The 14,600-nt window shown below is 46.0% G+C and overlaps 1 protein-coding gene across 11 annotated transcripts in view; it reads left to right on the forward strand.

Moving 5' to 3' along the window:
* The window catches only part of LOC310872043 (rho guanine nucleotide exchange factor 28-like), a 68,942-nt gene that overhangs the window by 24,058 nt on the left and 30,284 nt on the right, over positions 1-14,600 (forward strand). Inside the window, exon 1 of one of the 11 annotated variants that reach the window (XM_083783725.1) lies at positions 7,832-8,100. The exons of the other annotated variants lie outside the window; for them this stretch is intronic. Within the exon in view, the coding sequence (XP_083639851.1) occupies positions 8,016-8,100 (85 nt within the window). The 5' untranslated portion in view covers positions 7,832-8,015. Of the gene's footprint in view, positions 1-7,831; positions 8,101-14,600 lie in introns of those variants that run through there. 11 annotated transcript variants of the gene reach the window in all.

Raw genomic sequence — 14,600 nt, forward strand, 5'->3', positions numbered from 1 at the left:
ACTTGGTGGAAGTGCCGAGTCAGAGGAGCCATCGGGTGGTATTATGTGGTTGGTTTCATACAAAGCATGAGGGATCAGTGTTGTTGTGTTAGGTGCTGTTATTCATACGGGTGTATGGGTGGTGGTGGTGGTGGCGGTATGGGGGGGGCGGGGGTCATCTTAAGTAACTTCCAGTCAACAAGCCGCCAACCCCCTGCGAGCGGGGGGGGGGGGGGGGTTTCTCCCCTAAACGGAACTTGGAAGTGGACTCTCGGTCTAGAACATGACTGTCTAACTTTAGAATTCCAAGCCCCCCCCCCCCCTTCCCCTTCAAGACTACAGGATCACATTTCTTTCTGCCTGCGGCCTTCTACCCAATCTACCGTCCTCTACTAGGAATTATTTAAAGAATGATACATTATTTACATAAATCTCCTAAATCGATTTCAAATTTGACTTTTTATACCATTGTATTGGATTGTTTAATTCAACCGAAATACTGTGCAGGCTAATATACTGTACAGTAAATGGCCGCTGATGTATTGTCCTCACTGTCTGCTCTTGGATATTAAATATAAATTAAACGAAAATTCGCCCAAAGCAGTGGATTTTTTGTTGTTGTGATTTTGGTCAGTCATGCACATCCCTAACTCTCTGCCGAGCTCGTGGAACTTGGACTCATGTCGTTATTATGTGCCAACAAAGGCAGTGATGCAGAACAGTCCCAGACTCACAGTGCAGCTCATCTCCAACCTTGTTCTCAGAACTAGACATTGTTCTCAGAACATCTTACCCTGCATCAGTGGCAGAGGGGGGTAGGAGCTTCGTCTTTAATCCAGGTTGGTGTGCTCCATTTAGGGAAGGCTTTGAGAGTGGGAACATCCTGTGGGTTAATGATTGGCTGGTATGAGAGCGGGGCAGACAGATGCCTGTGTGTAAGAATGCTGTGGTTACTCAGCTCAGGGGATCAGGCTTTTGCGCACTTGGCTCTGCACAACAGCATTCTGTTTTTTCTAACATCCTGCGGTGGGTGTTGCTTTCGCGCTGTATGGTTAAGCCATTTCATGCTGTGTGTTGTGTTGCCTTGCTTTGCTGACGATTTTAACAGTCTTCTCAGACAGTTCCCTTTGGAACGTGTTGCCTGGCTGTGACCTAGCTCTGCCAGCCTTCTCTAGTTAGTTACAATAACATCGGCTACTTGAATTCAATTTTTTTCTCCTGTCCCAGTCGATGCCATTCTCCAACAGCCAGAAGTCAGACAGAATGAGACTCGGGCTCTCTCACACACACGCTTTTCTACAAGCTCACAACACGTCACAATGTGACATTGTACATAGGCTATTTTTGGAGTGCGACTCAATTGTACGACCAAGTATATAAACCATGCTTTATTATGGTTATTTTGCTCGCAAGGAATTCAAATTCCTTGTTAGATATTCCCTAGCTCTCAACCATTGCAAAAGGGGTGTATGCCATGTTTCAACTCAACCTGTGCGCGATGAAATATTGCCTCCATGGCTGAGGTGAAAGTCAACAGAACTCCTGTAGACTCGTCCTGAGCAGCTGATGAGGAATCTCGAGCATAGCTGTCATGTTCCCCCTATCCAGCCCTGACTCCTTTCACCTCCTCTCTCTGTCTCTGAATCTCATCTTCTCTCCCTCTCTGTTTCCCTGGGCCCTATCTTGCGCCCTGCGATATCCCTGGCCGCTATGAGTTCCGCACATTTTGCACATGGCAGCTGGCGTTACCCCTAAACGATACTGTGCCTTAGCCACTGAACATTATGCAGACTCCCTTACGTGAGCCAGGAGGTGTGTAGTAGTGCTATCCGTGGAATTGGTGTTGTGCCCATGCGCCTATATGGGAAAGCACATTGCCGCATTGTCTGACCACGTGTGTGCATAATTACACATCATTCTCTATCAAATATGATTTTATCAATGTTGGACTGCCTCTTCCATGGGCAAAGAGGGAGAGATTGTACGATAGCAGTAGCACTGGACATAATGAATTGCACAGCCTGCTCTTAATGTAAAGCCCAAACCACATCTAAGCATAATGTAAGGGGTAGAGCAGGTTTTTTAGGGACAAGGCTGGTGGCGCAAGACATGTTCACATGTTCCGTGAGAATGCCCCTTGTGCAATGCTAAATCACCAAATAGAGGGTATGCATGTGACATCATCATCATACCCTGAACGCCTACTGCAAAAAACTACTTTCTGGCTTTGACAGCCCATAAATACATCCAAACAGAAAAGTACTATCTTATTGCATTAAACGACATTAAACAATGTTAAACTCACTTTGCCACTAGATTTGCCACTGACCCTCTATTGTGGGTAGTGCGGCTGGGAGCGCAAGATAGGTCCTATTCTCATCATTGTCTCTCTTTCTGTCCCGCTCTCTGTCTCATTTTCTCCTACAGTACGTCTCTCTGTCTCTCATTCTCTCCTACAGTACGTCTCTCTGTCTCTCATTCTGTCTCTCTTCCCTCCTCCCTTCCGCTTGTCATTTGTCAGTCTCGCCCCTCGCAAACACTCCTTTCCCCCTTTTGCCCTCGTAATGCCCCCGCATCTCAAACAAACACCCCGCCCTAGCATGCACACACACACTCTAAAACACACAACACACTGAAACACACGGATATAGATGCATGTGCGCACACTCTCTCTCTCACACGCACGCGCGCACGCACGCACATACGCACGTGTCAGCACGCGCGCACACACATACACACACACACACACACACACACACACACACACACACACACACACACATACGTACACACATCTGTATTTTAATGCTACCTAAGGGAGTTCTACACAGATGGAAAAAGTGTGTGTGTGTGTGTGTGTGTGTGTGTGTGTGTGTGTGTGTGTGTGTGTGTGTGTGTGTGTGTGTGTGTGTGTGTGTGTGTGTGTGTGTGTGTGTGTGTGTGTGTGTGTGTGTGTGTGTGTGTGTGTGTGTGTGTGTGTGTGTGTGTGTGTGTGTGTGTGTGTGTGTGTGTGTGTGTGTGTGTGTGTGTGTGTGTGTGTGTGTGTGTGTGCATGCAGGCTCCTGGCACGTATGGTGTCTGCAACGCGTGTAATTGTTTGTTGTGTGCATTTTAAGAAGCTGTGTGTGTGTGTGTGGGCTTCAGTCTGAATGGAGGTTGCCAAGGCTCTGCTGAATGCAGCTTTAACAGCAGCTTGTCGAGATCCCCAGGGTGTGCATGCATGCGTGCGTGCGTGCGTGCATCGTCTGCGCGTGTGCGCACGTGCAAGCGCCTGTGCTGGTTTTGTGTGTCTGAGAAATATAGAGAATAGAGGGATGGGGGAGAGAGAGAGAGAGAGAGATAACAAGACCACAACTCAAACTGGGAGAGCTCAGCACACAGTCAAATCCTCAGTGTTCATTGAATCCAAATGGAACCAAATGGGGTTCATTTAATCCAAATGGAACCAAATGGGGTACACTGGGTTCCATTTGTGTAAAATAAACACTGAGGATTTCACTGTGCAGAGTGACTGTGACCCTTGTATTGGCTATAGGATCCAATCGGAGAACGGAAAGAAGGATTACACTTCACAAAGACCACGGTCCACCGCCACACCAGAGGAACTATTTATTTTTCTCTCTGCTCCAGAAAAAAAACCCAAAAACATTACGGCTACATTTGTATACACCCAGATTTCGCTGTGCACAGAACTGGTCTTCATTTGATGACTGTATTGCTTCCCATTTTCTAGTCCTAAACGTTGCCATTCTCACGCTATTGCACTTTATCCAGCACAAACCTACATCACACCCCCGGCCTGCACCTCACACTGTGAGCTTATAGAGTGGCTGGTTTCAGAGAAGAGACCAGTGGTTTTCATCCAGTGGTCCGGGGACCACCAGTAGTCCTTGAAGGGGTTCCAGGTGGTCCCCATCTAAATGATGGAGAGTTGGTAACCAACTAGAGTAGACCCTTATAGATCGAATTTTTATTTTGATCAATGTTATCTTGTACCACAAATGTGGACAAAATCTTATCCAACGACAACAAAATATTCTATGTTTTGGGTCTGAGAGTCTAAGGGGCAATTCACACTATGGTCCCGGGTGCGCACTCGGGACCACTTTGCAGAGGTTGTGGTAGTGTGAATGATGCGTACCGTTCCCGGGAGTGGGTCGCCTAACTCATAATTTATATATTTTTATAATGACACATTATTTTACCTTGGTTGTACTTCTGGTAGTTCTACTTGAATGTTGACAAAGAATGATTGATGATAATCCGCTAGTGTTTGAGTAGCACAGCACGAGCCGTGGAAGAAAAAACATACACAAAAGAACACATGCCATGCGCTGCAGCTAAGACAAACATACCAAGGGTTAGTCAGTGACGTCACTGTTAACATACCAAGGATATGTATGTGACGTCACCGTCATACAGACGAGAGTCAACGTTACATTGCGCTGTTTAAGTCCATAAGCGCACACTGCTTTAGTTGTGTATTGTTGTTATGTTATTATTATAACTCAAGACAATGTCAGGAACACAGCCAAACTTTATTATTTGCTCTAAACTCTGAAAGTGACTCTTTTTCTGTGACATTCTGTCTCCCAAAACCCCGTAGTCCACAGCGCCCCTCTGAGGCACATAAGTTGAATGAAGTGTACCCGGGTGCGCAGTTGAATCTCGGCCAATGTGAATCATGGCCAGCGGGGACCAGGCAACCGTATTCGGGAACGGTTCAAATCAAACGGACTCAGTGTGAATCCCCTATGAGTCTGTTCGCAGATGAGCACTGCTGGTCTCGGAAAGGAACAAACTGCAGGTTTGAGCTCTCAGCTCTGAGCTCGGTAGAATCTGCACCTGGCTCGCTGATAACAAACTATCTTTACACCTGGGAAAAACTGAATCCATTCTCTTTGGATCTAATAGTAATCTCACCAAGGCTGATGACTTATTGATTAGAGTGGGGTGACAATATTATCACACAAAAAGATGAAATTACATATCTAGGTTCCATCCTGGAGGCAAATCTTTCCTGTGATAAAATGGCCACCAACGTCATCAAAAAAAGGCAACCAAAGAACAAGATTCCTATACAGGATCTCCTCACTGGTCAACAAAAACACTTTGAAGACCCTAACAGGAGCCCTAGTACAAGGTTTCTACGACTATGCATGCACCTCTTGGTACCACAGCACCTCAAAGACCCTTAAGACAAGGCTCCAGACTTCCCAAAACAAACTGGTCAAGTTACTACTTGGCCTCACTCCTCGAACCCACCTCACCCCTGCCCACTTTGACAGGCTGGAATGGCTTAGGGTTGAAGACAGAGTACAGCACCTTGCAATGGGCCTGGTCCACAAGATTCGTTACAGCGCCAAGATACCCATAATGGTGCATGTATGTACCTGTCTAAAATCTAAGTACTTCCTTAATGTCAACGAAGTCCACAACCATAACACCAGAGGGAGTTCAACAAACCACGTGCAACCCAGATTTGGCACAAACAAGGGACTAAATTATTGTTTTTACCTCCTATTCCTGTTTATGGTTATTTCACTATCAAGGACCACACCACCAATGGAAACATTTAACCATTTATTGAAATAGGAAGGAAGGCATGGTTATGAATACGACAGATAGCCCACGACGGGCCAGCGGCGGCGGCGGGGATTGAGCCGAGGTGGGGAAGCTTCGGGGACCCGGCGTGCTCCTGAGGCACGTCAGACCCCCTTCAGGAACCTGTAGGGGGAGTAGGATGAGAAATGGGGTGGGGGGAGGGGTGACAAGAAATGAGAACAGGGGAGAGCCAAGGTTAGATGGGCTGGTTATATATGGGTGGAGGTGGCTTGATTGGAGGTGGCTGATAGGAGGTGGAGGTAGCTGTATTGGAGGTGTGGTCCTGCTCCCGAACTTCAGCTATTCTAGCACCATGTAGAAGAGTATATTTGTACGACTAATTGTTATGATGAATTATACATGGTGGGCCCTATTGTAAACAAGTGTAATACTTTATGGTGTTGTCCACAGTTAACAGTTTGTATTGAGTCGTGCTTGAAATGTACTGTAACTCTCCAATCTGTTAATAAATTCATCAATCAATCTAGGAGGCCTGGTTTAGAGTCCTGCTTGACTCCTGTCAGCAAAGTACAATATACAGCATAAGGGTATAAGTTGTTTTTCATGACTGACAGTGACAGATATGGTTGGGGTTGTGAAAATGGATCTGTTGAAGACGTGCGTTCGTACGATCAGAAATACATGGGAGACATTGCAGAGAAGCACTTAAAGGCAGAAAGAAGCGCAGACCTCAGATTTTTTCTTATCGACAAATCAATATAAATAGATTTCTTATAATCAACTAAATCGATTAGTTTGATTAACCACGTATTCCCGTGTTATACTTCACCTTGTACGCCATCTTGTACAATGGTGGTGTACAATATAGCTAAATTAGCCGATTTACAAGCTTGTAGATCTGCTATTTTCACGATATATATATATATATATGTAATAATTGTTCACTAATCATAATCCAGGCAAAAGTTTTATGCCGATTGGGCTCTGTGACTTGTCTGCACTGTTTGCTCAAATGTGGCACAGTGCCAGTCCCATGGCCACCCAAAAGCAAGGGGGAATAGCTAATGGAGCATCATTTACCTTGCTTTTCTCTTTTATTTGCTGTTCTATGATGCCTCCATTCCGTTTACTTTTCTATTTTTCCATAATCTTTCAAATTTGTGTTAGCCGGTGGAAGACTGCACTCCCAACAAACAAAGAGGCAGAGAGAGAGAGAGAGAGAGAGAGTGAGGATGGAAAGCAAGGAAAAACAGCAGCAGCACTCAACTGCTGTCTCCATGGTGAGGAGCCTGCTGACCTGGCAGTCTACCCGCCCCCCATCACCCCCCCCCCCCGCCGGCTTTCACATGCTAAGAGAGAGTGTGTGTGAGAGAGAGACAAAATGGAAAGGAGTCTTCAAAGTTTTCCTCTGAGGGTATATTGTTGATATATATGTTGATAGATACAGCGGAATCCTGAGAGACAATTAAACCTGCGCGCACGTGCGTGCGTGCGTGTGTGTGTGTGTGTGTGCGTGCGTGCGTGTGTGCGTGCGTTCGTGCGTGCGTGCGTATCACACTCTGCAGCCTGGCCTATATCTGAGACAATCATAACCCGTGTAAAGTTAATGATTCCTGTAGCACCCCTCTGCACGACTCTTGAGCTGTGTGTTAATTTCCCCATTTTTATCTTTCTTTGCTGTTGGCTCTAAAGTCACCTAGTGTGTTTGACCCGGACTATCCCCCCCCCCTCTCTCTCTCTGTCTGTCTCCTTCAGTCACTCTTTCCGCCCGTCAAAACTTACCCCCACTTCTTCTCCTCCTGTCAGTGTGTGTGTGTGTGTGTGTGTGTGTGTGTGTGTGTGTGTGTGTGTGTGTGTGTGTGTGTGTCCACATGCAGTGTGTGTGTCCACATGCAGTGTGTGTGTCCACATGCAGTGCATGTCTCTGTGGATACCCCCCCCCCCCCCTCCACTGTGTGTGGTTGTTGAAAGAGTGAATGAGTGAGACACAGAGTTGGCACGATTTTAGCAGGAGCGGGAGGGACGGAGGAAGAGAGGAAGAAAGCATGGTAGAGACAGAACACTGGAAAACAAGAAGAGAGGGAACAAGCTGCATGGACAGAGAGAGAGAGAGAGCCTGAGAAACGGACAACAGTGTGAGATCTTACGTTTCTGGTGGACTGAAGCCGCACAAGCCTGTCTGGGGGGGGGGAGGGGGAGGTTTCTGAGGGGGAGGGGTGTAGATGTGGAGCAGGGGAGAGAGAGAACATGCTGGCTCTCTCTTGAGGTGACAGTCAGTCTACTACTCCAGTCCAGTGAGTCTCTGGGGGGAGAAACAAAAAGCCGCTTCTCGTCTGCAGTTCTGGTTTTACACTCAAAATGGAAGTCCAATGAGGAGTGCGTTTTCTTTATTTATTTTTGTCGCCAATTTATCGTAAAAGCGGAGGTATTTGAGGCCAAACATCTCTCTTTTATAGGATACAGTCAAAGTCATGGATTCGGACTCTGACTCTCCTTTCAACTATTCCTGGCCCTCTTTTCCCAAGATGAGGATCCGTAGGAAGACGGGGAGGAAAGGTAATAAAGAGGGATGTTTGTAGCCATTGCAGTTCTTCAGACCTGACCGTATGGGTAACGGTAAGTGCTGTGACAGCTGGACATCTTTGGAAAGCGGTGTCACTCGGACATGGACAACTGCAAAACATTATGCTCACGTTATGCACACGTTTTATTCTTCAGGCGTCACTGGTTGTCACGTCACACAGGGGGCAGACAGACAGACAGACAGACAGACATGCATGCAGTCCCGGCAGATGGACCGAAACTCTATCTTACGGAGGCTATAGCTGTTCCTCCGGGCAGTGATGTATCACCGCTCATTCCGGGATAATGCAGTTAAATATAGTCTGTTGCCATTAGCCACACGTTTACTCATCGGCTCCCCCTTCCCTCCCCCTGCCGGTACAGTGCTGGGTCAATTAGAGAGAGATAACAGAGTGTTTGCTAATGATGTAACCTGATATCTGACAGTGTGTTGGGGAATGTCTGATGTACACTCCAGGATTATGGAGTGGGGTCTGTGCCTTTGACGTCCCCACACTGTGATGCCGTTCCGTTCTGGGAAGAGAGAGAGAGAGAGAGAGCTGTGAGAGAGTGATGTCATTCCCGAATGTGACTGTCGTGTCACCATGGTCAGCTGTGTGGACCTCAAGCCTGTCATACGGCGTCGCTCGGCGAAAATAAAACATTTCGTCTTTAAAGTGAATAGCATATCACGTTATTCAAGCCAGTTCTTTTCTGCAAAAATACTTAATCAGACTTCACGTACTGCTCACAGGTGCTGTCACAGGCTTGCCTTCCTTTGTGGCTTTTTCCCCTTCACTTCCCACGGGTCTGTGATCTCGTGCCCCCAGCTGGAAGTCTGTCCTTGAGAAGCTGTGGGCCTGTGTTTCACGTTGTCTGCTCTTGATGAACGTAAGGGCCGGCCGGGGGGAATAGAGGGAGTGTTGAATGAATAGTTTTTCATGCTGGTGTATCAATTATGTTGGTGTTCCCTCGAGATGAAAGACTAAGGTGAATGTTTGAAGAAGAAAAAAAGAGTTCCAAGATCAACATTAATCAAACTAATCGATGTATCTATTATAAAGAAAATCATCGATAGTAAAATAAAGATGATGAATAGTGAAAATAGCATATCTGCAAGCTCAATAAAATACGGTATAAGTGATTAATCAGTTCAATGAAAGAATATAAAAAAATAAACCCTGCTTCTAAATAGTTGCGGTCCTAAATCAGACCACAGTGGTTAGACGTGTGTGTGTGTGTGTGTGTGTGTGGTGTGTGTGTGTGTGTGTGTGTGTATGTGTGTGTGTGTGTGTGCACGCACGCACGCATGCAAGAGAGTTGGAGACAGACCTATAGATCAAGTTACTGCAGTGCTTGTGTCATGGCTCTGCTCCAGTTGTCTTTTCCTCATCTTTCACCTCATCAGACACTCCACGTTATTGCTTCTTAATTGTGACTGACATGACCAAATCTTATGCAGGCTATCTATTACTCATTTGGCGAATGGATCCTGCCACATTACATAAACTTCTGTTCCTCGCAAAACATAAATGTCCTGGGAGGGGGTTGGGGGGGGGGGACTGACTTTTCTATGTAAGGGCCATCGTCGAGAGCTTTATTTTGAAGTTGGGATACGTTTTCAGCTAGTGTGTGACACCAACACACAACTGTGCGTGTGGTGAAGTGAAGTGTGATTTCAGGTGTACAGAGCACGCAGTTTATTTATTTTCTTGGAGGGCAGTTCCGGCGTGCACCGTGGTCTTACAGTACCCCTCTGCCTGGATCTCTCCCATCTGGCGGACACAGTGCTGCAGTGTAAACAGCACATGATGTGTTGCTTGGACAGAAGTTGTCTGGCCGCAGGTGTCATAACTCAACCTTGTGGACTTTGGTGGACAATTGTTTTAACGATTTACGCTGTCCCCCAGAACTCTGTACTAGTCAAATAATTACCTCTCCAGTTTTTAATAAGACCCCACTCTTGTGATGTTTGGCCTTTTTTTTCTCCTGCGATGGGGGTTGTTATTTTATTCTTTCCCCTAATTTTTCCCAGATCTTTCCAAAAATAACGACTGTTCAAGCAAAGTATCACTGACGTCATGATAGCGGTGACAACATGAACAAAAATAAGCTTATTAAAGACCCAATAAGCAACCGTTTTGGGGTGTTTTTCAATCATTGGATTCTGTTGCATGTTTATATCAACCATCTTTTCTCTAAGTAAGCACACTATACAGCTTGTAGATATTCTGTTTTCACAATATTTATCAAGTCAAACAAAATTGTGTCACAGGAAGCCTGAAAAGGGTATAGGGAACCACTGCTGTATAGGACCTACTAAACAGAGCCTGTAAGAAAGAGTCCTTGTACCAGGCCCGGTGTCTGCATGCCCTCCCTCCCTTGCACTCGCTCTCTCTCTCTGGGGTCCATGCAGGTTGGAGGGTCATGCTCTGTGTTTAACTGCCCCACTCTGGAAACCTGCCACTGACTGCTGTCTTTGTCTGGTATGGGTCTCTCTCTCTCTCTTTCCCATTGCTACTTTCCAGGCTGTGCTAGTCTATAGGCTTGGCCCTCAAACAGGGACGTGTTCTGAATGTCACATGCAGCACCTACATTCTCATTCCCACAGCACTGCGCGCCGCCATGCTCCATGCATATTACTGCTTTTACTTTTGAGAACGGGAAGCACCCGGGCAGGACAGTGCGCACTACTCCTCTGACAGATCTGTTCATTCCGGCCTTGCTTGATCTAACTCGTCAGTAATGTGAAACGCCGTCCTTCTGTTATATTCTCCCAGTTAACTGATGTTAAACACAGATCTCAGTGCCTGACAGTAATGTTCACTCAGGCAGTGTTTATGAGTCCAGAGTGTCTGACTGGTAGGCTCCTTGGAGGCCAGCTGTGGTTTTGGACATGGCTCAGATAGAACCTGATCCATTAGAGCCGTCCATCACATTCCTGTGGTATAGTTCTTATAAGGAACTCCTATCTGCTCCTGCGGAACAGTGGTCTGACCAGCCGGCAGGCATCCGGCACCATTAAAAAAGAATCACACTTGTGTGAAGTGAGGGGCGCTCTTATCATCATACATCATCAGGGATACATCAATCACATTCCGGCCAATCACAATAGCCGTCCTCATTTTTCTTTTTATCCTCAAATGGGGAAATCCAGACAGTAGTGTCAAAAGGCGTCCAGAAAGCGCCTAGAGCAGGCGTCTCTTCCGGGTTTTTAAACAGCTGGTGGATGGAAATGACGCTCGTGTAACGGCCTCAACTTGCAGCTGAGGCAAAACACCAGAAACACTTTGCCGACGCTGCAAGTTGAGGCCACGTGCAAGCGCCATTTCATCCACCAGCTGTTTAAAAACCAGAAAGAGACACCTGCTCTAGTTGTTTTCTTGCCACCTCTTGACGCTACTGTCTGGGTACAGGCAAACCGTGGTTCACACAGACACATTGCTCAGCCAATCAATATATCGCTATGGGGTACACACATTGCTCAGCCAATCAAATCATCGCTATGGGGTACACACAAAGCTGGTCATAGGCCCCTCAAAGAATACAAAAATAACAATAAGGAAGAGCCGTTTCCCCTGCTGTTCCCAATTCCCACTAATGACCCAGTATATGTCGCTATTTCCTGAGGGCTTCTACTGGAGTGAAGACCCGCCCGCGCTGCCCCTCCAGCCATTAGCATTCGTTTCTGGTTGCCTTTCGGGACCTGAGGTTCCAAGATGGTGGATTTGAATTGGCCGAAAAAGTAGCCTTTAGAAACCAATGGGGTTTTTCTTTTCTTTTTTTACAGTCTATGATTTTGTTTGTTTTCTATGTTCAACCCATAGTCCCAACCCATATAGATTTGACAAAATTGACAGCGACCAAAATCCAAAGAACTTTACTTTGCACATGCACATGTGGGGCGTCTCATGCAGCTTGTGTCAGATGTAAGAAAGTGGGGCTCCAAGGAAAAAAATCACACCTGTGTGAACCAAGTGGTGCAACTCCCCCCCCCCCCCCCCCCCCCCTCTCTCTCTCTCTCTCTCTCTCTCTCATTAGCAGGCACAGCACTACCCCTCTCTCCATTTCTGGCGCCCCCTACTGGTATTAATAAGTCACATACTCGTGCTCATGACAACATACAGGTACACAGGTACACGGACATTGCTGGTTGTAGGAGTGGTTGCACCACTCAAAAAGGTCTAAAACTCTAAAACCACCACTGTTTTAGGCGGGTGTAACGTCAGTCAGACATCCCAATAATCCAACATTACTAACCCTAACCCCTAAACCTAACCATAACCACACACAGAAGCCACGGGGTGAGTCTTAACCGCCAACACATGTCTGACTTAATGGACGAGCAAGCTGCACAGATATCATGGAACCGATCTTTTATTTATGATGTAATTATGTTGGCCAATGGTGATTCTACAATAGAAGAGTAGGATAATGCTACCAAAGCAAAGCATCTGTGAGATGGTGCGGTGGTTCTAGGGAGGATTCTGGGCTTTAGAGATTCAGGATTGACGTGTTGTGCAGTCCACGCGTCCCGCCGTGGTTTTGATGTGGACTCGAATTCATTCCCGCTGCATTTGATGTGTGAGGGTGGCGTGGATCATCTGGTGTCCTCGTCAATGTCTTTCTCCACTCCCTGTGTTTGCCTCTCAGATTTATGGGAGACACACTGCTGCCCACAGGAAGCATGGCTAATTGTCTGCCTGGATTTATTCTCCGCCGCAGACCCAGGACTTCTCTTCTATAGATAGACTATAGTGTGGGGCCTCCTTAGAACCGGGGTCACACTGTGGATAATGTGATTAGTAAGGAAACCCGTTGAGCCTCACCTTCACTTTAACACATTAAGACCTGAGGCCCATTCTACAAATGCCTTCTGAATCAGTAGTTGTCAGTAGTAGCTGTACAGGCACAGCAAAGAAGTGTCTACGATGTTTCTGCCCCTAGTATCTTGGCATGAGTAGCTGAGCTATTGTGCAGTAAGGCCGCCATTAATATCATAACGTAAAGGAGCTAATATGGTTTACTCTTTACTGCCGGTTGCTAATGTGGTTTAGAATTTAGAAGCATGTCATACGGAGAAACCACCATGTATTTAATTTGTGTTGTTTTGTTTTTTTCCGTATCAAAGCAAGGTTTGTTTGAGCAGCACCAAAACCCCTTTTCAACAACACCCTACGATGCATTCATAGTATGGTAACACATTCACTCTCGGGAGCTTCCTAATGTAAACACAGGCTTCTACCATTGGCTGCGTGCTTAAAGGGCTTGGTATACTTTGTTGTGACTGGCGTCGCGCACCGGAAATCTGCATGCTTATAGAACTGCGATGTTTAGTGCGCGACACAGCCGTGCAACTAAGTATAAATCTAGCAGTCGCAGGCCAAGTGCCTTGCACAATGGCACCTCACTTGGTGGTAATAAACAGAGGCAAGGTTATAATCATGACAGTCTGACAGCCAGACAGCCACTTGAATACACCACAAAAGGGAGAGAGAAAAAAAAAGTCTCTCTTCAAAAGCTCGATTGTGGTTTAGAGCCGTTTAAGCATAAGGTCTTCTTTGAGCCTCTTTGTTTGTGAGCGTGTGTGTGTGTGTTATTTTAATCGTGCTCCGCCTGAAACGCTTTCTAAGAAACACAGCTGAGGAGAAAGCAGTGTTTTGTAGGCTGTTCCGTGTCAGAGGGAGCCGTGTGTTTGGAGAGCAGGAGAGTGTTCCTCAGTTAAACAGCCATGCTAGGGGACCAGTCACACTGACCCTACTGTGTCAGATGTGCGTTCTCTGAATGCTGCTGTGTGTGCTCACCGGGAGGGGTTTGCACTCAGTTACCATACCAATATATTATATTAGACTAGAGAGGACGGGGCGGGAAGAAAACATGGCTATGCCTGCAAACAGTGGAGGCGATCAACCTTTGCTCAAGTACAGTACTTAAGTACAATTTTGAGCTACTTTTACTTTATTGGAGTATTTCCAATGTTCAATACTTTTACTTCTACTCCACTAGTAACATCTCAGAGACTATTGTACTTTTTTTCTCCACTACAAAACTTTAGTTATCTAGTTACTCTGTAGATTTAGATTAGTATTACAAATCATACAATTATCACTTCAGGCCTATATATACTTTACAAGCTGTCCTCTTGTAGAGCTGCTATTTTCAAAAGATTCTTTATATTAATTAAAGTTTTGAAATGGGAAATTATGAAGAATGAACTATTTTACTTTTGGTACTTTGCTTATTGATACTTATTTTTTTGCACCACTGCCTGCAAACTCATGTTGACAGATTGCATGCACACCGACACCTTTCTATACTCTGAGACACACTGTGCACACACACACACACACACACACACACACACACACACACAAGTTTGTGTTACTGTACTGTATGTTTTTTTACCTTAACTAACTATTCCGGTTCTAATTCCAACCACAACCCCTAAAACATACCTCTAAAGTCTAAAAAGCCATGGCTTAATCCTAACCCCA

Source organism: Protomyctophum parallelum, assembly GCF_964188405.1.
Source record: "Protomyctophum parallelum genome assembly, chromosome: 15".
In the NCBI taxonomy this organism is placed as follows: Eukaryota; Metazoa; Chordata; class Actinopteri; order Myctophiformes; family Myctophidae; genus Protomyctophum; species Protomyctophum parallelum.